The sequence below is a fragment of the Camponotus floridanus genome, unplaced genomic scaffold, assembly GCF_003227725.1.
Source record: "Camponotus floridanus strain SB8 unplaced genomic scaffold, Cflo_v7.5 scaffold43, whole genome shotgun sequence".
NCBI classification, from domain to species: domain Eukaryota; kingdom Metazoa; phylum Arthropoda; class Insecta; order Hymenoptera; family Formicidae; genus Camponotus; species Camponotus floridanus.
Window position 1 is genome coordinate 66,804 of NW_020229581.1, and position 23,974 is coordinate 90,777.

The window sequence follows — 23,974 nt, forward strand, 5'->3', positions numbered from 1 at the left end:
TTATTTTTCATTTCATTATTTATTTTCGCGCTGGAATGTGCCGCAGAAAATAATATCTCCTCACCTGACCGAAGTTTCCTTGCCCGAGAACTGTCTGTAACCTAAGCTTATCTCTAGGAAACTCCCATCTAGATTCTTGAGACGATGGAGGCGGTGATTTCTCAGCTTCGTGACACTGTGCAAAGAATCGCGCGCATTAAGTTGCAGTTTAAAATTGTCCAAGAATAACTACTGATATGCATAAAAGTGAGTAATAGGCACTTCATTGGAAATTATGTACCATTGTCGTAAAATATTTCTACTATATTAAAAATTTCTATTTCTACTATATTAAAAAAGACTATCGGGATTTTCCATTGACGTATTTCTACGCATAGATTTTCCTACACACAATATGCATGAAATAAATATATTATGTAATATGCAAATATGACACTTGGATAAATTAAAAAATTTTAATTAGAATAAATCTTCAGATTAAAGGCAGAGTCTCAACTAATTAAATTATGTAAATAAAATTAATATCTAAACATTGACATGTAAAAAATTATTTACACCAATTTTTGAGGCGATTCCTCAAATGAATCATTTCACAGGTAATTAAATGCGTCAGGCAAGGTGTTAAATAAAATGATCGCTATCGTATTAAATATGCATTCGTTAATTTCTCTCTCACCAAGTGTTGTATCCTCGGTAGCTTCGTGATCGCCTTCTCGATGGAGGTCTTGAAGTCGCCGTTTTCGAGATTAAGAGCGTCCTTCCTGCAGCTTATCTCCGATGACGTGTCCGACTCTTCGAGCACCTGCATAAGCAAATCAACGTCAGTACAATACAACAACACATGCCATATGCAATGCGTCGCTAGCACGCGCGTGTATTACGCACGAGATGGGGGAGAGTCGCTCGCGTCGGTCGTCATTCTTGTTTAATTAGGAAACGCAATGCCGCATGGCAATGAAGATCGGCCAGAAAGATCAAGGCGTCTTGAGTGTATTTTCGCAAGTAATATTACTGCGATAAAATTAGATGTACCTATTAAGATTCTACGCGAAAATATGATGTTGACTTTTCTTACGACGGCGATAAGACACGCACAAAAATGATGCAAAAATAATCGCACCTATTTAATTATAATTATTATAAAAAACTTTCGAATTAATAGTGATGTTAAAATATTTGCTAATTGAAAATAGCACTGGAAAGAGGGAGAGAAAGAGAGAGAGAGAGAGAGAGAGAGAGAGAGAGAAAGTATTCTATGTGTATTATATAATATCATTTATTATTGATATTAATATGTATATTAATTTTCCTTTTAATTTACATAAAAACGTAAGAATAATTTATGCTTATGATGAGTAAAATTGTTGAAATTAGCCATACTTTCATAGAATTATGTTCAACATTTTTAAAATTACAGTGCTTGTTGTTTTAATTTTTATAAAACTTAATTTTTTAATTTGATAAAAATAAAGCTCTTCTTCTTAGATAATATACAGGGAATCTTAAGTCTATGTCTAATTTAATAACTATCTTTAATTTGATATTAAATTAAAAAATTTATTCAACCAGTTGGATAAATACTGATTTGTCAAAAACTAGAAATTAAGACTGCAATTAATTGAAATCAAGCATTTTGTCAAATTATTATTATCAATTTCGTGATACCATTCGTCGAAATTTATTTATCGAAATCAGATGGAATAAAACGTATGATTATATGAGCTTGTTTTATTACCGAGAAACAAAGTTACTTCGCACATAAAAAAGGCATTCAATGCGAAATGAAATAAAACCTCGTGTTATTTTTACTACTACACTTGCACGAGTATTATATTGTACATGTTCTACAAGGAAAGGCATCTATAACAAAGAACTCAATCATGTTGTATAAAAATAGCCAGAAAAGCGGATCGGTTTGTCTGTTTACGGTGAATTTTCAATTTCGCGAAGCACAGTACATTCAAGTTTAACATCAAACGAGTCTCTCAAAGTGGTCCTATTCATTTTGGCCCTTGTACTCATTCCTCGTCTCTCTTCTTTCGTTTACTCCTTTTTTTATCGTCTGTACAAGCCTTTGTACCGTCATTCAGATTTATTTTCACTGTCGGATTAAATTCAAATTTATGTTCGCGTTATTATATTTCGGGCATGAAAGCATTCCGCTTATGTCATTTCCGGGTATTTTGCGTTATATTCTTCTCGCTGTCATTTTGACACTAATAAATTTATAATACATGATATTCGTCGAATAAAAAAAATAAAATTTCTATTAAAAAATATAACAATGTATGTAAGAAATATGATAATTAAAATATGAAAATTGCATGATTGAGAAAAAATAGGATATGAATTTTAAGATATGAATTCATAAAATATCTTCGTGGAAGTGCGCCATCGATGTAATCAATTATAATTGCATTACACGAACATTCTCATTTTCCGACACAATGTGAGATTTGCGCGAGAAGATTTTCAACCTTCGATACAATCTTCTTGTTGGCTACCCGCGGAAAATTCCACGCAAAAATAATTATCGAAGACAATGGAGCCGAACAATTTTTGCATTATCCAACGGCGCATTCATTTTCTCATTACTATAACGCGCCATCCGATGATTCCTCGCTCGAAGACATCATAGGGAGATCCTCAAGATTTCTGCATACAATGAACTTGTAGTAATTGCCTTCCCTGGGGGGAAGGGGAGGTCGCTAACCATTTTGTGAATCATCGCGGAGCTAGCCTTCGCGAAGAAATTACTCGACGACCGCGTTTGATATTCATTCAGGGCGAAGTCACGGTCGTAGAATTTGCAAGAAAAAACTACATTAATCTTACATATAAATTCTTGAAAAGATATCTCTATCTTTTTATTATTCAGAGAAATCTAAATTTGCGATTCTCCATCATTTCGATCGTCTTTAATTAAAATAGTACGGTCCTTTGAGACGATACTCTCTAATAATTGCAAATTTATCGAAGCGCATTCCGGATCAGTTAATGACAACTAATGAACGTAATATATTGATTCAGCCATGATGCTGATGTCGCTAATTATTAAAATTTAGCGTAATTTTGCAAGATAACGAATAATAGACGTTAATATGCGATGACAAACGAGATCATATCGTGTAATAATACATAATTACTATAAATTATGATTTGTGTCTCAGCAAAACAATTAAAAGCAATTTGATTATTCGAGAATGAATCTGATGTCTAATTAGATTATATAAGAATAAAAATTATATTGTTTATGTTTTAAAGAGATTAGACAATTTTTTTCTTTCTGATTTGTATATTTATCTCATCGTTTTAATTTTATCTTTCATAAGATCGTTTTGTTTTCTTTTCCTATTTTTTTATTTCAAATTGTGATTTTTAGAAATTTACTTCTTTACTTTTTGATCAAATATACTATTACATTGGATACGAAACATAAAAAAATATAAAATGAGAAGTATTGAGATTAACATTATTTAAATAAACCTTAAGATAATGTCTACATTTTAAAAATAAGTACAATTTTGAAGGATGTTTTTCTATCAAAATATCAAATCTGATAAATTTTTTTCTCAATAAAATTTCTTTCCTTCAAGTATCCCCCTAATCTCGTATTCTTCGCAATGTCGTGTCTTTTCGTAATTTTCCGATTAACAGCAAAATTAAATTGCGTTCGTAATTTCTCGATCACTATGATAATTTCTACAAAGAGAAAAACGGAGATATCTAGCCAGCTTTCCAATCTAAACGCGCGCTCAAACCCTCGAAATCACTCACCTTACGATTCCTAAGTATCAGTCTTCTGAGAATGAGCCCGACACCGACAGCAATAGGAAAGACGACGAGGGTGGCCAGGATATAGCTGACTACGGCAACCGTCTCCTGAGTGGCGTTGCCATCATGACGCTTCGATATCACCTCACTGATGTTCATCGGTTCTCGCGGGCTCACCGAGATCGGTCCGCCAACTTCGAAGAACGTCCTGTTGAGCTCGGCGGGATGGTACATCGTGCCGTTGTATTCCGGCAGGATCGAGGGATGATAGGTGGGCCTATACCTCGTCCTATTGACCGCGGGCGTGAAAGATCCTCTAGACATCACTGGGGGGACAGTAGTGTTCTGAGAGCCGCGATTCTGCTCGTGTTTATCTTTCCGGAAGTTCGTCGTACTTGCAGTAGTACTTGCTTCTTTAGGTTTCGGAACTGGAATAGTGGTTGACGTACTTCCACTGATTTCCGTCGTGCTGGTGGCAATTGTAGTCGATTGACTCGTCTTCTCGGTCGTTGTCGTCGTCATTGTTGTCGTTGTTGTCATTGTCGTCTTCTCAGGACTCTTTTCATTTTGTGATTTGGAATCCACCGAAAGCATCACTCGCGTCTTTTCCGTACCACGTACGAATCCGTCCACCGATCTGCTGCCATTAAAAATGTCCGACGTGTTGTAAAGATGCATGATCGGCAACACGTCGTCCTTATCCTTCGATTTGTCCGATAAATTACGCGCTCGGACTTCCGGCGATCTCTCGCCTGATATGCGTTTTCCGTTGTCTGCAGGTATCGACGACGTAGATAGGACTTCCGATTTTTTATTTGGAGCGTCGTTCACAGGACGAGTGTCATTCTGAATCGGCGAAATCATTGTCGTGGTCGTGGTCGTCGATGTTGCGTCTTTGGCCCGGTATCTCTTCTGGATCTCCGAAGGATCCAGGTTGCTCGCTTCCGGCGCCTTCGTTCCGGCGTCTATGAAAGTTTTCGGATCCACCGTGGTCCTCTCTTCTTCTGTTAATATCCTAGGCGTGACCGGAAAAATCGGTGCAGCCGGCGTTGTTGACGTCGTTGTCGTCGTCGTCGTCGTTTTCGTGACCGTTTCACCTACTCGCTCGGTCACTATCATGGTCGTGACACTGTCCGTCGTTACGTTCGCATCACTGTCGCTACTCTTGTTCGACATCACGACATTCTGATAATCTTCACTCCCGATACTGTCTTCGTCGTTCACACTCGACGCGCTGACGACGTCTCCCGCAGGAACATCGGGCTCATTCGCTTCCGTCATCGCGATCGTCTCGACGAGAACGGATGGATCGGTCGTATTAATCGTCTCATCGGTTGCGCTCGAATTTCGACCCAAATTCCCCATGATGGTGGTCTCCGGCGAACTTTCGTCAGCTGGTACTCTGTTCACCCGGCCGCTGACACGCACAATTTTTCGAGGAGAATCCAGCACCTCATCCTCCGAATCGTTACCGCGACTCGTAATCGTTTCGTTCAGCGAGCGATCGTTCACCGTTAACTCCTCCGTGGTACTTTCGATTTTCTCTCGATTGTTGGAATTCGCCTTCTTGCTATCATTACTTGCGGAAGACAAGCCACTCTGAGAAGCTAATACCCTGCGACGCTTGCTCGTCGCCAGGGATGAAGACTCTTCGTTAATGGTCGATCTCTGATTCAGCACTGCGCTCGCACTTTTCCTCAAGAATCTCCGGTCATTAGCACCCTCTTGCTCATTGATGCGCGACTTAATCTGATTCCACCTGATCGATCCTCTGCTCTCAGGCGACTTTACGGGTCTCGTTGTCGAGATAACGCTATCGTTCCCGGCTGGATGCGGCAAGGACCAGATCGCTCGTTGATTGGACGCGCGTTGCTGCTGTTGCGGGACGACTTTCCTCGGTCGTTCCCCCACCAAGCCACCGACAACAACACTGGGCGACAATCCAGCAGCTGCGGCTAGCTCGATGGTCGCGCCGGTACTGAGTCCCGCCGGCGTTCGCGCCGGTTCTATACTGGCGGAGCCGACACGAGGAAGCAGAAGAGGAGAAGACGGCGGCAGCGGCAGTGGTGGCGGCAGTTGCTGCTGCTGCGACGGTCCATCGCTCGTTATCTCAGCACCGCTACCAGCAGGTCGACCAGCGGCACCACCACCTTCTTCCTCCCCTCCTCCTTCTCGCCTCTCCTCGCCGTTTAACCTGGGCCCGGTGTAGTTGCGCAACAATCGCGTCACGTTCGTTATCGTGTAAGCGTACACGTGTTGCTGCTGTGGCTGCTGCTGACTCGAGTCGACGACGACGACAGGTGCCGACGATTCCGTCGTCGACGATGGGATTGATTTCGGAGCAATATTTTCATTGACCGACACGCGAACCGGTCGATCCGCGGGGACCGGTTGCTGTTTAACGGTATTTCGCTGGGTCCGCTCGCTCTCGATCGCGAAACTCGAGAAGTTGTCATCCGGCACCACGATTCGCAGCGTCGACGATTCCGCTCTCGGCGACGATGTCTCGATATTATTGACGTCCCGAGATTTCGAGTTCGTTTTCGCCGGAGAAATTACTTTCTCGACGACATTCGTCAGTTTATCCTCCGATTTCTCGACGCTTCTCGTTTCCGTTTCGACTTTCTTTTCATTGTCGTCCTTCGCGAAATCGTTCAACATTTTCTCCAGATTCACGGCGATGATGCCATTCGCGGTAGCAATAGTGTCGTTCGAGAATTTCACATTGATTTCACTCTCCGCGACGTCGACTTCGGCGTCGTCATGACGTTGCCGCGGTATCTGGGTCGTCGTGTTCGCTTTGACCACGTGGGTAGCACCGTTTCCTCTCTCTCGCGAGATCCGAGCGCTCGCATGAACGGACAAATCACCACGACGAAGCTTACCGTCCACTGTATTCATCTCGCTTTTCGTATCCGATCCGCTAATTGTCGAACTTGAATTTGACTCGTTGCCCGAGATAACATTGGACGCAACATCCGACGTGGGCCTCGGCTTCCGGTAGTATAGTCCACTACCTGGACTTCTAAACGTGTTCTTGATTCGTGAAACCTGATTCTTCTCGACTGTCCGACGTTCCAGCGCGATGTTCATCTCATCGTTCATGATCTCCTCGATTGGCGTGGCTATTGTCGCACTGAATCTCTTGGAAGAGTATCTTCGACGCGATGAAATCGGTACCGAGGATGTCGTCTCTCCAGAATTACTACTGTTGCTGGTTACGTTCTGCGCGTCCGGTTGAAGTTTCTGTCCAAAGTACAAGAACTGCGACATATCTTCCATCGGAATGTTACTCTCTACCGGCCGGAAGTGGTTGTACAGAGATTCCGGCATTGACACGATATTCTTCTTACGCGTATCCGCATCTTCTGATTTTTTATTAGTGGATGTAGTCGATATGACGGTTGAAGACGACGTTGAAGAAGCGCTCTCGTACTTTTCGGTCGTTGACGTAGATGAAGTTTCGTCCTTTGACATCTTCGGCGTCTGCTGTTCGAGTTCTAGTTCCATCGAATCGAGATTGACCGCGGAAGTGGCTTCTTTCTCGCTACTTTTCCTCGATGATTGCGAAGTCTCCTCGTTTACCGATGCTTCCGTTTGCGCGCTAGTAACGTAAATGTTGTGCTTGGTTTCCTGGGTCTCGAAGATATCCGGAGGATCTTTCGAGGTGGTATTGGGTCGCGGGGTACGATTCAAAAAAGACCGAGATGGCTCATGCGAGCGTTGACTCAGGATCTGTCGTCTTCTGGCAGTCAGGATACTACGTAGTGTCTGCTCGCGTTTAGCTTTCGACGATAACAGCTCCGCATGTGAGGATGCGCGTCCTTGACGATGATCTGCAACCGATGCATCTGTGAACAAAAATAAAATTAATTGTTTGATATTTAATATTGAATAAAATAATAGATAAAAATATATCTAATAAATTATAACTGTGTATCATGAGAGAGTTAAGGTAATTTTTATTGCTTACAATTAGAATTAAAAATTCTGATTAAGGTGGAAAATAAAGTTCATGTACGTTGCTTATGATGATTATACTCCTTTATTACGCCACGTTATGTATTATCACATTGAAGAAATATACATCTTAACGAAGTGTAAATAACACGCGGTTTCTAAATGCTAATTGATCGCATGTGGAACAATAACACGGTGCGTAACAGAAGCGATTATAGTTCCTGTTCGTTCCGGTTCGGTTCCAGCGCGACGGAGAGGAGATTTTTCCGCGAGCGGATTAATATGAGAATCACCGATTCGCCGGTGCGTCTCGGTGAAAACCGGAAGAGCATCGACCGTCTACGCCTACGCGTTAGACGACGAATGTAATTAAGTTCTCAATTATATTCGCCGCGTGTGCGACGTGCGAAACGAAAGAAATTCTCGCCGAGAGGAGTTCTCTGAGTAACGGTAATTCTCAGGGTCGCGGATGGCCGAGTGGGTTTCGGGGTACCAGAGATTTGGTACCGTTATCGCTGTCTCGATTCTCCACATGCCTGCCCGCTAATAATCGACCATCGCGATCGTAAAAACGATTCGAATCGCAAATTTATTCAAATTCATTCAAAAAGATTTAAATATCGCGCTAATATTAGACAGTAAAAAAAAGTTAATTATAACATAAAATAAAGTTAATTATAACGTATAACAATAAAATGTTAAATATAACATTTTTCATATGTCCCAGAAAGTCCACTCTAAATTTTAAATAACTCATTATAATTGACATAATACTTTATATTTATTTTTGTTATTGTGACTTTAAGTGTAATGTAAAAATAACATACATATTAATTAAAAATTACATGAAAAAGATAATTACAATAACTCGTAAAAAATAATGAAGATATTAACATATAATAGTAATTATTTTGACTTAAATTATTTGTAATAGAAATATTTGATTTTAGTAAATTTGATTATTTTTGTATGACAAAGTTAATTCAAGATTATTTGAAGATTCACTTTAACTTTTCTTAGAATGTTAAACTGACTTTGAGACATGTTGAATGTTTAAAATAATTATGTTAACAATACTCAAAATAATATTCCGTTTCTAAGAGACATATATAAAGTGTTAAGTTATAAAGTTGACATAAATGTAACATATGAAAACGTTATAAAAATAATAACATATAAGTTGTATGTTAATTTTACATTAAAGTACTAATCAAAACGTGGTAACACAAGAAAATTTTAACATATGGACGCACAATTTTTTACTGTGTATATCATTCCTAATTGTATAGCTACAAGATTTCAGAATTAGAAGATTGAACGTTATATTTTCACTATCAAAATTTCTAATGATTTTAAAAGGAATGTTTTTTCCAACAACCTAATGTTCGTAAAAATTTTAAATAAGTAAAAAGTTTTAACGTATACAGTTATTCTACATCCGTAATATTCTTCTTTTTTTTCAGCTCTGAACGAACACTTCTCTCGTTCCTCTGTACTCGAGCGTTCCTCCTCGCTATTTTCCCATGGTACAATAACACCCTCCGACCAGCCTATCGTGCAGATAATGGGTACTGCTCGTTTCGCTTCGCTTCGAAAATTCGTTCGTATTGCAAATTGTCGAAGAACGCGTGCTATATAATCTCTACGTACAAGCATGTTCCACTGAAGGATCATTAAGAGCTCGTCCGCAAGAATCGAAGAGGATATGTACTGTACGTCACGAATTTATTCCCTCATTGTTCGTGTAAACGAATCCTCGATGAAACAATAAAAAATCAAGATCGATTACAGCTGCAACGAGCTGAATTTAAAACGACGTAGAAGTCTGATCTGTCAATCTAGCTCGTTAAAGAGATTGATATGGGCGGCGGCGCAGATTTCCAAATAATTCTAATGCCCCGTGAGAAGACCTCGTGAATTCAAGGATTACCATGATAAAGGATGAGAAGCAGGAGAATCGTGAATAAAAATCACAATTCTTACCTAACGCGCGACAATTTATTCTATGTTAAAAAATCTTCTATGGCTTCAAAATTATAAACTTGAAGCTGATGGGAGTGAGCTTTGCAAATATAAAGATTCTACAGAGATTTGCGAATATTTGTGATTATAGATCCATAATATAGAATCAAATATTGTGTCCCGAATGATATAATAGAAAAATTGTAAAGAAGATACTTTATGTATTGAAAACTAATGGGACATTTTTAATAAACAAGACGTCAGACGTTTTTATCGCGTAGACATTCATGTATCTTGTCATCATATATACGACAATCCAAGCTGCTCAGACTCCAAAACCAATTCAACATCTTAGAGATGCATTTCAACGAAGCAAATATTCCGGATGTGTAAATCGCGTCGTAGAACCCGCTCTGCAAGTGGAAACCCGTTTATAAATATACCCGAGTGTCCCGACAACTCGAGTTCTGAATAATGCATTCTCCCTCAATCTAATCTTAGCCGAAATCGCGGGGAATCGCCGGCTAACTTTGCGCGGAATGTTTGAAGGAGCCGCAAAATAAAGAATGTGCGAAAAGTAAACGAGAAAACAAAAAGCAGGATAACACACCTCGTATTATCTATCATCTATCGTAATCCGAGGATCTCGAACTATAATTCGAAAAATCAATTTTATCTCGGTCTTAATTTTCAATCAGCCAACAAATAGAACAACATAATTACATGTTACATCGACTTAAATTATTGAAGGACACACTGGAGACCGTCGTATTGTCTCGGAATTAAATTGGACGACCGCAAAAATTGCGACGTGCGTTGCAAGAGCGAGAGGAAGATGGACAGAGGGACAAGACGCGGTCGCGAGTCCGCGATTATCGTCGCGAACGTGACCGCATCGTAATATTTTATGTGGACACGTGTACGAGAAAGGAAGGTCAGTGTTGTTTCTGCTCTCGTTCCGCGGGTTCTCGGCCCCGTGTCTTGACGGCTGGCTGGCTGCCCGAGTGAACTACAATGCGGACGCGTGAGATGACTCCGAGATGTCACACAGAGGGGCCCGCGACAGCGGCTCCAGATTCGACGTGAGATGCGTGGATCCGGGTCCCGCGCGTGCCGTTTCACTGTCCCACTTTCGATACGAGTACAATTCGCTTATTTTTGTCTCTTCTTTTATTACCCGTTTTACGATTGTCACGATGCAATTTTAATAGCGTCCTACGTAATGTATCTCACGCCGACGCCATGGCCTTTGTTCGTAGAGAAGAGAATTATTGCGCGAATGCGATTCTGTAGAGTTATCAAATGTTAATATTCGTGTCGAAGTTCTTCGACTGCAAGAGCGATAAAATAATAGTAACTGCGATTAATGTATTTCTCAAACACGGTTTTTTATCTTGTTTTCATATTCATTTACTTCTATTCCATATTACTTCTTAGAACAGCATATTTTATGGCTAACATATCATAATGTACTGTATAGATTATTTCAATTTCCGTTCGAGAAATATTGTTTTTTGAGTCCAAATTTATTAAAAAATTGCGCTTCGCAGAGCGCGAATTTTCATGTAGACTATATATTTTACAGATGTTTGTTATTACTTCTCGGTTATTACATCTCTTGATTGACAAAAATTATCGTTACGCGCGCTGAACACGTAATAAAACTGACAATTCAGATCTTAATAAGCGCGTCGCTCAAAGATAAGGATACCCCGCGACGGAAACTATTGTAAATTTCCGGATTTAGTCTTGTTAACAGACGTTAGAGAATAAGATGGCAGTTGCGGCTTAATATAGAACTTATAATGACTTGTAATGAACTTATAATGAATTTATAATCTGTGTGACAGATATATGTCTCTATTATAGGCGCTGTATTACATAATATTAAGTATTGCGCGAAGATATTCCACAATATTGCAGTGCGACTCATCGCTTAAAATATGAAGCTGGTCAGCTAAACGTAATCGCAGGAAGAAATATTTCATGTCTATAGTCGCTTTTAATCTCTCTTCTCCTCTTCCCACATGTATGCATATATATGCATAATGCGATCCAAAATAATTGTGTCTATTCAGACATGAGAATCACATATCTTTGATAATTTTCCAAATAGTTACTTTTTATTCAATTTTAAAACACTATCTTTCTCTAAATTTCTCGTATAAAAATTCATCTGCAATTAATTAATAAAACTATCATATGTATATAATCTGATTAAAAATATTTTTAATTGTATCAAACTCGCAGTAAGCTCTTAATTTCATGATATTACTCATCAATTATACACTCTTAAATGAAAACTTTATCATTATATGTATTCAAAAACTCTCTAAAGAGAGTTTTATATTTTTTTTGTTTTAGATTTTTATTAAATCGATTAAATTTCCTCAATCTTAAAAAAAACTTCTTAATAAAAATATTTAACGCTTTTTTTTCTTATATTTATCTCTGCGCACAAAGAACTCATCTTAATGTTGTATTATTCCTCTTCGAGGAGCGCGATTCTCCAATGGTTTCTGAGCCCTCACAATTTATATGACCCGTTTCGAGGGGGTCGCTTTGTTGATCGGATTTTTAGGGTCCCGCTAGTCTCTCGTCGAAGATAACCCTCCGGCTTGCTTCATATCTGAGAATATTATCTGCGGCTTTATTCACGAAGCCTTGGTCCCTGCAATGATCTCGATGTCACGAAGACTCGCGCAATGGCTCAATATTACATTGCACTTGAGGGAGTATTTAATCCCTCTGGATTATATAAAAAAAAAAATCAACACACTATATTGGTATATTTTAATACCTTAATGTATTATCGATTGTGTAATAACAATATAATTAAAATCAACTTTCAACTATTAAATTATAATATAAAATGTAAATAATGTAAATTAAATTTAAATTGAAATAATCTAATTGCTCTATTGTTTTAATTAATAACTGGCAATAAAATTTATATTAATAAATCAAACAAATGCAAAAGTCTATTTTTATATTATATTGCACAATTTAATTAAAATATGTCTGTAAGTCCAATTGTAACAAGATTATATAAGGTATGTACTGTGACATGTGGGGCATCGACATGTTTGCAAAAGTGTTACGCGAAACGATTACAAAAGCGTATCTCACATAATACTAGCTTCATCTGTGCTCGAATAATTTGCAACGAGCGTAACAGTATGCACGCTACCTGATCTGTAAATCAGGAAAACTTCAACCGAATGGAATGAAAGCGGAAATGAAAGTCCAAGAACTCATAAGATTCATCTTAATAGACGCAGAATCCGTAAACGTATATGTATGTATTTGTGTGAAAAAAATTTCTCTAAACTTATATTCCTAAGCAACACTCATTTCGATATTTTAATATACTCGATTTCTCTCTCTCTCTCTCTCTCTTTTTCTCATAAAATATACAAATATATTTTCTACTTATTATACATGTTAAATCCAATATTATTATATATATATATATACATTTTTTTCTTTTCTTCTTTAATTGCGTGTACACATATATTTTTTATTTAGAGTTGAAAAAATTTTTTATTACTTTTAAATTATTTAACTACTATTTTATTAAATTATAATATGTAAAAGGAAATATCATTGACAATTTTATATACATGATTTTATAAGATATGTAGCGAAGAGAGTGTTATATTTTCACAGTAAGAAATTTCAGTCGAGAAAATCTGAATGAATTCTCGAATTGAACGCATGAAGGAACTCGTAGTGTGAACACTGTTACAATATTGTCCGTGCCATTCATCACAAATGGTCGAAACATTCCTTCCTCAATCGTGTCTTACGCAACTGTTTTATGGCATCGCCTGTCGTTCCGGCAATTTGACGCAATCAAGACCTGCGGGTTTAATGAATTCGCGGTAATAATCCGGAAAAAGCGCTGCGGTCTGTAAGCGGCCGATTGAATCGCGCCTGGAAGAGAAGGGAAGTTAACCGATCGCGATCCCGCGCGTGTGTGTTTTCTTGTCGGATCTGAGAGAGCACGACTCGACAAAAAGGATCGCTTTCCGCCTACGCTTCCGCTACCACGCGACGACAAATCCCCTTAATCCGGCGTGATCAATGATCTACACGGGGGCCGAGAACGTCTTCCTGCATGCTTCGCATGCAGCTGCAAATTGCGACCCTGCACCTTCGCAACGGGTTATGAGGACGATAGCGAACGAGATGACAATTAGTCACCGCTCGGCAGAATGCCTTTCTCGTTCACGCAATGAATTGCCGACGCCTTGGCACTCTTGCCATTTCAAATTTGTCTTTGAACGGACGAGGGCGGCAAATTAACAGTGTTAATCAGTTTTATTTCTCCATCAAAATATAAAATACTATACTTATACTTAATTTTATTATACTTAATTTTGAGAACGAGCAATAATTCAAAATTACATATTGGAGTATTTTACAAGTGTGTGCGAATGTGTATCGTACAATATATTAATTATATCACGCAGATAAGAAAATATATGTGAAAGATAAATTTAAAAAAAATAAACGTTTGATAATATTGTGCCTCAAGCTAAATGACAAAGTTCTTCATAATCTCGATCTAATAGATGAATGTAAAAATCTTGAAAGATTAAGAAAATTAAAGAGAGACTAACTAATTAAAGAGAAATAAATATTGAATATACGACAAATTTTCGCATCTTCTCTTTTATCTTTCGGTTACACAAAGTCGTGCATATATTATTTTATATGAGGAGAAGTCGTTCATTTCTCTTCGGGATGTACATATTACTCGCACGAACCGAGAATGTAGTATAACTGATTACGGGTTCACAACGTGGAACGTCGAACTCACTCGAACGCAGCAAGGTCCCATTATTTAAAGCTAGTCAGATATCATCTGGGGAGAGTCGTCTTTCGATCCGTGAAGGCGTACACAGTCACGGCGAGCACAATACGCTCGATGCAAGACCGAAATAATTTTATCGACCGTCCTGTCTCGATCATCTGTCTCGGACATTTGTCTTGCTTCTAGCGACAATGCTTGTAACGATAATAATTACAAATTGTCCGTTTTGATCGACATAATGGACCGCGTTCATTAAATCTCCGACAACGCGCGTAATGAATGTCGCGGCTATTTACGGACCGAAATTCGCTCGCTCATTCACTGCGAATTAAATGAGACGGAATCGGTACGAGAAAAACAATCAGAGTAATCTGGGACGTTTGTTTGACGTAAAACCGTTCAATCATTATAACGATAATTACATCTTGTGGATTTATTGTCGCCATTATCGCAAATGACACTTCGCGCCCATTATGGTAATTACTGCGCCCATCGAATACGGGTAATTAAATAATAATGCCATTTTTCAAGAATCGATAATTACGCGATTCTAAAGAAATTGCGTAATAATGATGAAATTAACGAACATCGAATAACCGCATCCGGGTCGAAATGTTATTTTTTACGATCGTCTCCCGTCGACTGGAACAAAGTGTCGATTTCGAAGCGATCGATAGTGCTTTTTAACGCGTCAATTAGCAAGCGAGAGAGAACCAGCAGGTTTTAATTTCTATGCGGACGTTGCTACCTTTTTTTCAGGGCTCAATAACCTCCGCATCGGTCGTGAATCGTTCAAAACAGCAACAGAATGGCTGATTCATAGATTAATTTGATCGACGAGCCAACACTGCGATCACGCAGAATTACCATCTACGTCGCAAAACACGTGCTGGCCAGCTGCCTGTCAATTCTTTCCTTTGTGAGCTCGTCTTGCCGTAAGAAGGCAGACCGTGTTGCCTATTCTACAAAAAAGCTTAGCAAGAGAGATGTATTTGCGATAGAGTGAATTTTTTCTCGTTGATCAATATCTTTCGCTCAACTTTTTCTCGATGTATGTTGATTGTATCAATTGAAATAATTATATTTATAATATCATATAATATCCAGATTAAAATAATTTTTATCCAGATTAAAATTAAATTTATATCCAGATTTAGATTTATATCCAGATTAAAATAATTTTTTTAGTATTTTTAGTGTCTCTAGTATTTTTAGTATTTTTAATATTAAATATTTTCAAATATATAATTCTATCATATTTAAGTTTTTCAATTAGTAAAAAATAAATACGATGAAAGTAATATGTCTTCTTTGAATATTTTTAATTCTAATTCTAAGTTAATTTATACTTTATTATATAAATATGGAAAAAGTCAAACACAATTAATAAGCGGATAAAAACTGTTGCATCCATTTATGCAACAATGTGAATTTCAAATGTGATGATTCATTGCATTTTTTCCAGCGAATTTCTGCAAAATACAGGGATACGCGCGCTGCATCGCGACTGTATACGAGTCGTTTGCCTCGTGTTCGTCTTTCGTGAAGCGTACATCCGTTTCCGTCGACGATCCGCGACGGCACGGAGGACACTCCGGTCACTGAGCACGTATAGTCGAGCGCGATAATTATGTAACGGATCACCGTCTGGATGATGATCATCGACCGCTCTCTCGGGATGTTTGACACGCACTCATTTAAAATTTAAGTATGTTCTGTCATTGGACAAAAATTACGTATTTAAATGCCATAATTCTTGCAAGTTTTCCTTTCTTTAGATACGCGAGTTTACACAGAGTGATGTAATTAATTCCAATTAACAACTAAACCATCAGACTTGAGCAAACAAAACATTGCAAACACAACTTGTGTTGAAAGAATGAAACAGAATTTAAATATGACTTATGACATTGTAGATTACACATTTGATCATAAATACTTCCGAGAGTTACGTCATATGGATTTTAACCCGTAGTTAAAAGTCCACAGAAATCGCTTATGCAAAATTGTACAAAAAGAAAACTTACAATCTTCTTTCAAAAATAAATATTCAAACAATCGCACGTATCACACATATTGTAAATAGAAATGTTTTTATTGTAGTCTATATTTTTTAGAATTAAAGTAGAAACAAATATTGCGCCAAAAAAAATTTTTGATTTATATTTTTAGATAACATACATTAAAAATAAATAAATCTTTATTCCTTTGTTTTTAAATAAACATCAGTATTGTTTTCGTTCTATTACTTCTAATTTAATTCAAAGATAATTTCCAATTATTCTTCAACTATTATATTAAAAGCTGTATATACTCGTATATTTAAATTATTATTAATATATATTTAAATAATAATATATGTAATATATTTAAGTATTATATTATATTTAAACTATCCACAAAATCAAGTGATAAATTACTACATTTGATAATGCGATGATTACACGTCAAGAAATTGTTAAAATTCAAAGATGAAGAAAAGAGACGCGCTCTTTCCTGGACCACGATCTCCTGTTCGAGGGTCATGGTCACATCTCCGATGTTTTGTATCGTTTCGTAAATCATTCGCGGCGTGAATATACACGTGCTATTAATCCAGGTAGCCACTCACACACATGCATCGCGATTACGTGTACATCGAAGATTGTATCTGAGAGTCGGTTACATAATGATGGCCGCTGATATTCCATTAAATTAAATCGTACGCGAAGCCAGGCACAAGTGCACTTTCGGACTCTCGATTACGACTGAGAGTGCATCAAAGATTGCATACGAAACAATAAATCAAGCTTCCAAAACGAAATTGTCAGTGCCATTTAAATTATTCGGATGAAATAGCGTGGATCCTATGATGCTCGAAAGTTCATGCAATTTTGCGCCCAATTTTCAACGTGAGCTCCGCGAAATCGATCGACGAGAAGGTATATTTTTTGCGCGATATTCTCGCAGGAATGATCGCGATGATGAAATAAGAATTACGGCGATTATGCGGGTATATTGCTTGAGGAATCTTCCGGTATCAGAGGATCAAACTCGCGCGTACGATTACGTGATGCTATCGAGTCGTTACATAAGACTTCCAGGGACGCACAATGGAGCTCCTCCATGTTCCATTAAATCGTATGCAGATCTCGGGGCAACAATGGAACGCGGACGGTCGAATCGACACACTAAAAAGTAGCCAGCCGCATCCCGAAACGCTTCCTGGATCGAAATGTAATGGGAAAAGAGGAATTAGCATGGCTTTGTACACGCGAAGATACTGATCGTGCTGAGAAACATGAATATTCAAAGTCTGCTTTTATCTAATCAAATTGAGTCGGAAAATTTGAATTAGAATTCGAATCAGACGATTTACATGCAAACATTTTTATGGATATTATTTCGAAAATATGAAAATGACAATTTTCATTAGAAAATTATTGCGCTTTTATTTTCGTTATTTCTTGGTCGTCGCGTGAGATAAATAACTTTGACAAATAATTGATATTCACTTATCACTTTTACATGTTCTTCATCCAACCCGATACAATAGTGTGCTTGTTATAGCTGTAAAATGAGATAGCTATAAAATATAGTCTACCACACAGCTTTGCGCGCTATACATGTGTTGCCTCGGCTCGATACTGCCTCACAAAGCTTAACGAATCGTTCGCGCGTGTAAGTAGCCACGAATAATCCGCGCCGGCTTCTCGTGAAAAATTCGCCCAGTAACGTACGAGCGCCTGAGGGCGCGGATGATTGAATATAAATCATATAAATTGCGACTATCCGGAATTAATGTACACGGTCGTGATTTAAGCTCGTGCTGCACCTCTCTATCTAATCTCTCTCTCTCTCTCTCTCTTCCTCGCGGTCCCGTAATTGAAGCGTTATTTCCGCATCCACCGTCCAGCGCCGAGGTGAAAATTCATCCTCGCCGCTCGCAATTTATTCCGCAGGATAACAGCGAGGGGAACATCTTCGCGTATCGATCTCACCGTCTTCCTTCTCCTACGCGATCACGATCAAGATCGTTGACTTCGTTCCCGCGAATGTAAAACGACCCTTAAACGTCGACGCCCCGCTAAGATATCTTCCGTCCGGATATCACGCGGACACGGAGAAAGGCGCACGCTATTATCATAGTCGTGCATCAGCGGGACATCACGATTCGCTGTATCGACCTTTCTCGTCGGGGACAAACGTTCTTTTCTGCTGCTTACGTGAAGAGTTATAATAAACGATTTTGCGATAAGATATGTCAATGTGCAATTTAGATTTTTTATTTGTACTTTAGATAATTAACTTAGATAGCAGCATATGACTATATTTTATTATGGTAAAATAATAAATAATAATAAAATCAATCGTAAATTAAAGAATCGTTAGTAAAATTGAAAATGAATAAAGAATAATTGATATATAAATAAAAATATATAAATAAAATCTATAAATATATAAAAAATGTACAAATAAAGAATAATTGATATATAAATTAGTACATAATGATTAATTAATATAATTAATATGTAAAATAAGCCAGCATCATGCGTTGCATTAGAAATAGAAAAGAGACTCGATTGCATTTTCGCTCGCGAATAGATAGAAAGCTAATCTCCTTGAAACACGAATCACATAAAGTAACATTTATGTGCAGATTAACGTTGTGCAATGGTGCAACTCATCTCGAAATCGCATAAAAAGCGATCGCACGCTTTTGAAATATAGCTCTAAATCATCTTTAGAGATCACTGAAATCCATCAAAAAAAAAAAACTATCGAAAAAATTGCACTCGTTTCTTATATTTAATTTGATTTAATTATATTTAATCATATAATTAAATTAAATTAATGTAAACAAATTTCGAAAGCAGAACTGATTATTATATACCATGTAACACATCTAAATCACTAATATACACTAATTTTACGATGTTGTTCCGACATGCGGTAGTGTTTTACTTACATATCGCTATTTTGCATATTCGAGCGATCCTTAACAATTACACGATGAGGCCGATATCGAGATATAATGCGGCATCGGGCTCGAGGGAAAGGAAGAATTATTTTGTACGGCACGTACACACATACACATCGGTTATGCTGAAACGCGCGCGTTCAAGGCTATCCACCAAGATCACGGTCGCGTCGTCCGGTACCGGACAATCGCCATCAGTCATCGAACGATTCTCCGGCACACGTATGTACGTACGAAGAGTAATGGCGAAAAAGAACGGCAATACTGTACGCTCGCGATCCTCGCCGAACATACATCACTCGACAGCAGATTCGAAAGTAACGAAGGCTATATCTTATTCGCCGTGTCTCATTTACCGATGTCTTACGCTGGACCCTTTATGTCAACGCTATGGCGATATTATGTTCTTCGAATGTTTATCGGATATTATCGAGAAAATCTAGAGTACCCATGTATATTGCAACTTTTTCAGATAATAAAATCATGAGTTCAATGTACGAATTTTCGGAGATTATCTCATTGTAAATGAATCAACGTATTCGGTAAATATGTTAATTCAATAAACAGCATCCAGAACCGGTCGAAACTCACCTGCGCGAACGGATTCGATGTCCAAAATGTAATATATTTGCTTTGATCGAGCACGATATACCGCAATATGGCGCACAAAAAGAGAAGATCTAGATTTTAGATAAAGTGTAAAAAATATTCCGCATGCGGTGAAGTTCATTGCCGCTGTAAGAGCCATTTATATCGCATTCTAACGTCCAGCATATGCCGATTAGGGCAAGAATCGCGAGGGAAAGCGCGTGAAAAATATACGTCTAAGCCGCCTTTCAAGGAGTATTATATAAGCTGAAGAATGTACAGGAGAATGTACTCGAGATTCTTAATAGCTATCCTAGAAACGCGACACTTTTTGTCGACCGACGTGTTGCCGACGTCGTGCACGAATAGACCAGCTGTTTGTGAGCATCCGAATTGATTAATGAACCATCCACGCTTTCATTCACGTACCTAATAATACCGAATAATATTTCTAAATATGAATATAAAAATAGCTATTAAAATTACTTTTCTTTATATAGATGTAAATACACAATAACACTATTATATGTATATACCTCTGCATAATTAATATCGAAATAAATAAAGTTAAATTTAATTTATCTGAAATTAAATCTTTTAAATACTTCAATGGCAACATAAAGTGATTTACGAAAAGCTGCACGTTTTCATTCACGTACCTAATAATACCTAATAATATTTCTAAATATGAATATAAAAATAGCTATTAAAATTACTTTTCTTTATATAGATGTAAATACACAATAACACTATTATATGTATATACCTCTGCATAATTAATATCGAAATAAATAAAGTTAAATTTAATTTATCTGAAATTAAATCTTTTAAATACTTCAATGGCAACATAAAGTGATTTACGAAAAGCTGCACGTTTTCATTCACGTACCTAATAATACCGAATAATATTTCTAAATATGAATATAAAAATAGCTATTAAAATTACTTTTCTTTATATAGATGTAAATACACAATAACACTATTATATGTATATACCTCTGCATAATTAATATCGAAATAAATAAAGTTAAATTTAATTTATCTGAAATTAAATCTTTTAAATAATACTTCAATGGCAACATAAAGTGATTTACGAAAAGCTGCACGTTTTCATTCACGTACCTAATAATATCTAATAATATTTCTAAATATGAATATAAAAATAGCTATTAAAATTACTTTTCTTTATATAGATGTAAATACACAATAACACTATTATATGTATATACCTCTGCATAATTAATATCGAAATAAATAAAGTTAAATTTAATTTATCTGAAATTAAATCTTTTAAATACTTCAATGACAACATAAAGTGATTTACGAAAAGCTGCACGTTTTCATTCACGTACCTAATAATACCGAATAATATTTCTAAATATGAATATAAAAATAGCTATTAAAATTACTTTTCTTTATATAGATGTAAATACACAATAACACTATTATATGTATATACCTCTGCATAATTAATATCGAAATAAATAAAGTTAAATTTAATTTATCTGAAATTAAATCTTTTAAATACTTCAATGGCAACATAAAGTGACTTACGAAAAGCTGCTGTGCGTAACGAATTAATTCAGAAAGATTAGATTGATCGTACGAGAGATGAGTGATAATGGCGACTTATATTCGAGACAACTCTCGAAAGAGCGATCCTTTCGCGAGAGATCCTTCGCAGGGTATTACCTGCCTAAGCCCAGAGGCAGGTTCTTTTGTATGCGTAATTCGGCTATGCAAATTGTAACCCGACTCCTTGGGCGCTTATCGGAGGAAATTCATCGCGATCCTTTCGCAGGATGTCATCTCGGCGCGACGCGACGTCGAGGGACTGCGGATAATCAGCGCCGAAGGCGATCTATGCCGGTGCAACATGCAACTGCTTGGACATTGAATCTCGATTGTGCGAAGAAAGATTGGCACTTTACGTGTGACGTTGCACGCTAACGAACTCCCAATCGTATTTCGATGTTCTCCTGCTTATTAGTCGAACGAGAACCTAGAAATCCTGTCAGGCGAATCTTTCGGAATCACTCTCAATCGATCTTAACGCAATCGATCGGATAGATTCAGCAAAGATTGCCCTGCAAGTTCGTTATGTATTTAGAAAAACAAGCTTCTGGGATTGAGTTATAAAATAAATTCAACTTTAATATTATGAATATTATTATAGAATTTAAGGATATTATTAGATTATAATTGATATATCGAATTTTGATTTAATATAAAATTAATAATAAAAATATCTTTCACATACATATGTATTCTTCTCAAAATTGTATGTTAATTAATTACTATAATTAAATGCTAATGCGAAATAAATTATATATGATACTTTATACGTGGGATATAAAATATTGTAAAATGTTGATTAAATCTTTATCAAATAGTCATGTACATATGTACGTGTATTTATTCATAGTCGTTCTTATTAAATCGTCAAACCATTAGCAAAGGGACAACATCGGTACCGCTACCTCGGTTGACCCCCGTGGAGCAGTGTCATGATCTATCCCTTTGGTCGACCGATCGCAAACAGATCGTGCACACGCCGATAATTTACACGGCGATCGTCTTCCGGCAGGCAATGCCGCGGCTAATGAGCCCATGTGTCCCGATACGCTTACATAAAGGCGCGCGTGGATGCGCTTCGAGGGAGAGCGATATACGGATGCATGTACGGGATGCACCGGTCTGGATCTTCGAAGTCACGACTTAAGACGAAGAGCAGTGTCGCAAAGAGCAACGCGCAGTCTCAAATATGTCGACTAAATTGCGAGCGTATGTAACGATGCTACTCTATAGATTTATTGACGCTATCGTTTTCGATAAATCCATGAAAAATCGCTTGATTTCATAACAATCGGCGCGGCGAATTAATTTGCGATGCATAAATTACGCGAAATTAATAATAGAAATAATTTTAAAAAAGATGGTAAATTTGCTGATACTAATATTTTTTTTAAATACGAGTATATTGAAAGAGAAAATAAAAGTTTGAGAAAAATTAAATTATATTAGATATAAATAGAGTTTCCGTATCTCAAATTTATTATCTGATTTAATTTCAATGATGTTTTATTTCATATTATTTTGATTAATATGTAATTGCAATCTTTTGGATAAAATTTAGTAAAAATAGAAAGATGTATTAATGGCATAAAAGAGTGTTTACGCAAGAATTATCGAAACTCGCGAGCCATAGAAAGAGTGAGCTTAGAGAAAAAGCCTTGAGAGGCCTGAAAGAGCCCATTGATGAATTCAAAGACTCAAGGATCACTGCGTCGGACTATTTCGAGCGAGTCTTAATACACGCAAATTTTTACTCTCGCTCTTCAACCTCCTCGGGTGAGACAAAGCCCTGCGAGAGGATAAGTATCGTTACATGTGCCAAGCCACGGGGATGGTCATAATGTAAGCATTGAACCGACGGCCGCGCTACGCTTGAACCGTCCATTGTATTCCGCGGTCGGAGTCGCACAGGTTCAGGCAGCCTTGAAGCACCAAACCTCCCAACGCGACAAGATGATGCATTGTTACAGTACGGGGTCTGTGCCTGAGCTGGCCCCTCGGGGTCATGCAGAAAATCGCGAAGGTTAAAAGATATCAGCAAGAAGGTATCTATTCACACGGTGGCTTTCCATAAAACACCTTGCTCGTTTTCAAATCAGATCCAAATTGGATTTAAATCTAAAGAAATATATTACAGCTAAAACTGTGGAAACATATGCAATAACGTGGCAATAAATATAGTAAAGAAATTTAAAACTTTTATTTATTACAATAGCATTGTATAAGAAATAATTAGAGAGACAAAGAAAGAAAGAGAGCTCTCTATAAAATAAAAAATTCAATTTTTCTCTTATATAATATATAATATATAGAGAATAAAAAATAATACAATTCCT

General features: G+C 37.3%; 1 protein-coding gene across 2 annotated transcripts in view; it reads right to left on the reverse strand.

Annotated features, from left to right (window-relative positions):
- LOC105258398 (serine-rich adhesin for platelets) overlaps positions 1-23,974 on the reverse strand; it is a 173,798-nt gene that overhangs the window by 12,816 nt on the left and 137,008 nt on the right. For both annotated transcript variants that reach the window (XM_011269621.3, XM_011269620.3), the window contains 3 exons: positions 3,778-7,625; positions 677-802; positions 65-175 (listed from right to left, as the gene is read on the reverse strand). In XM_011269621.3, coding sequence (XP_011267923.1) covers positions 65-175; positions 677-802; positions 3,778-7,625 — 4,085 coding nt within the window. The remainder of the gene's footprint in view (positions 1-64; positions 176-676; positions 803-3,777; positions 7,626-23,974) is intronic.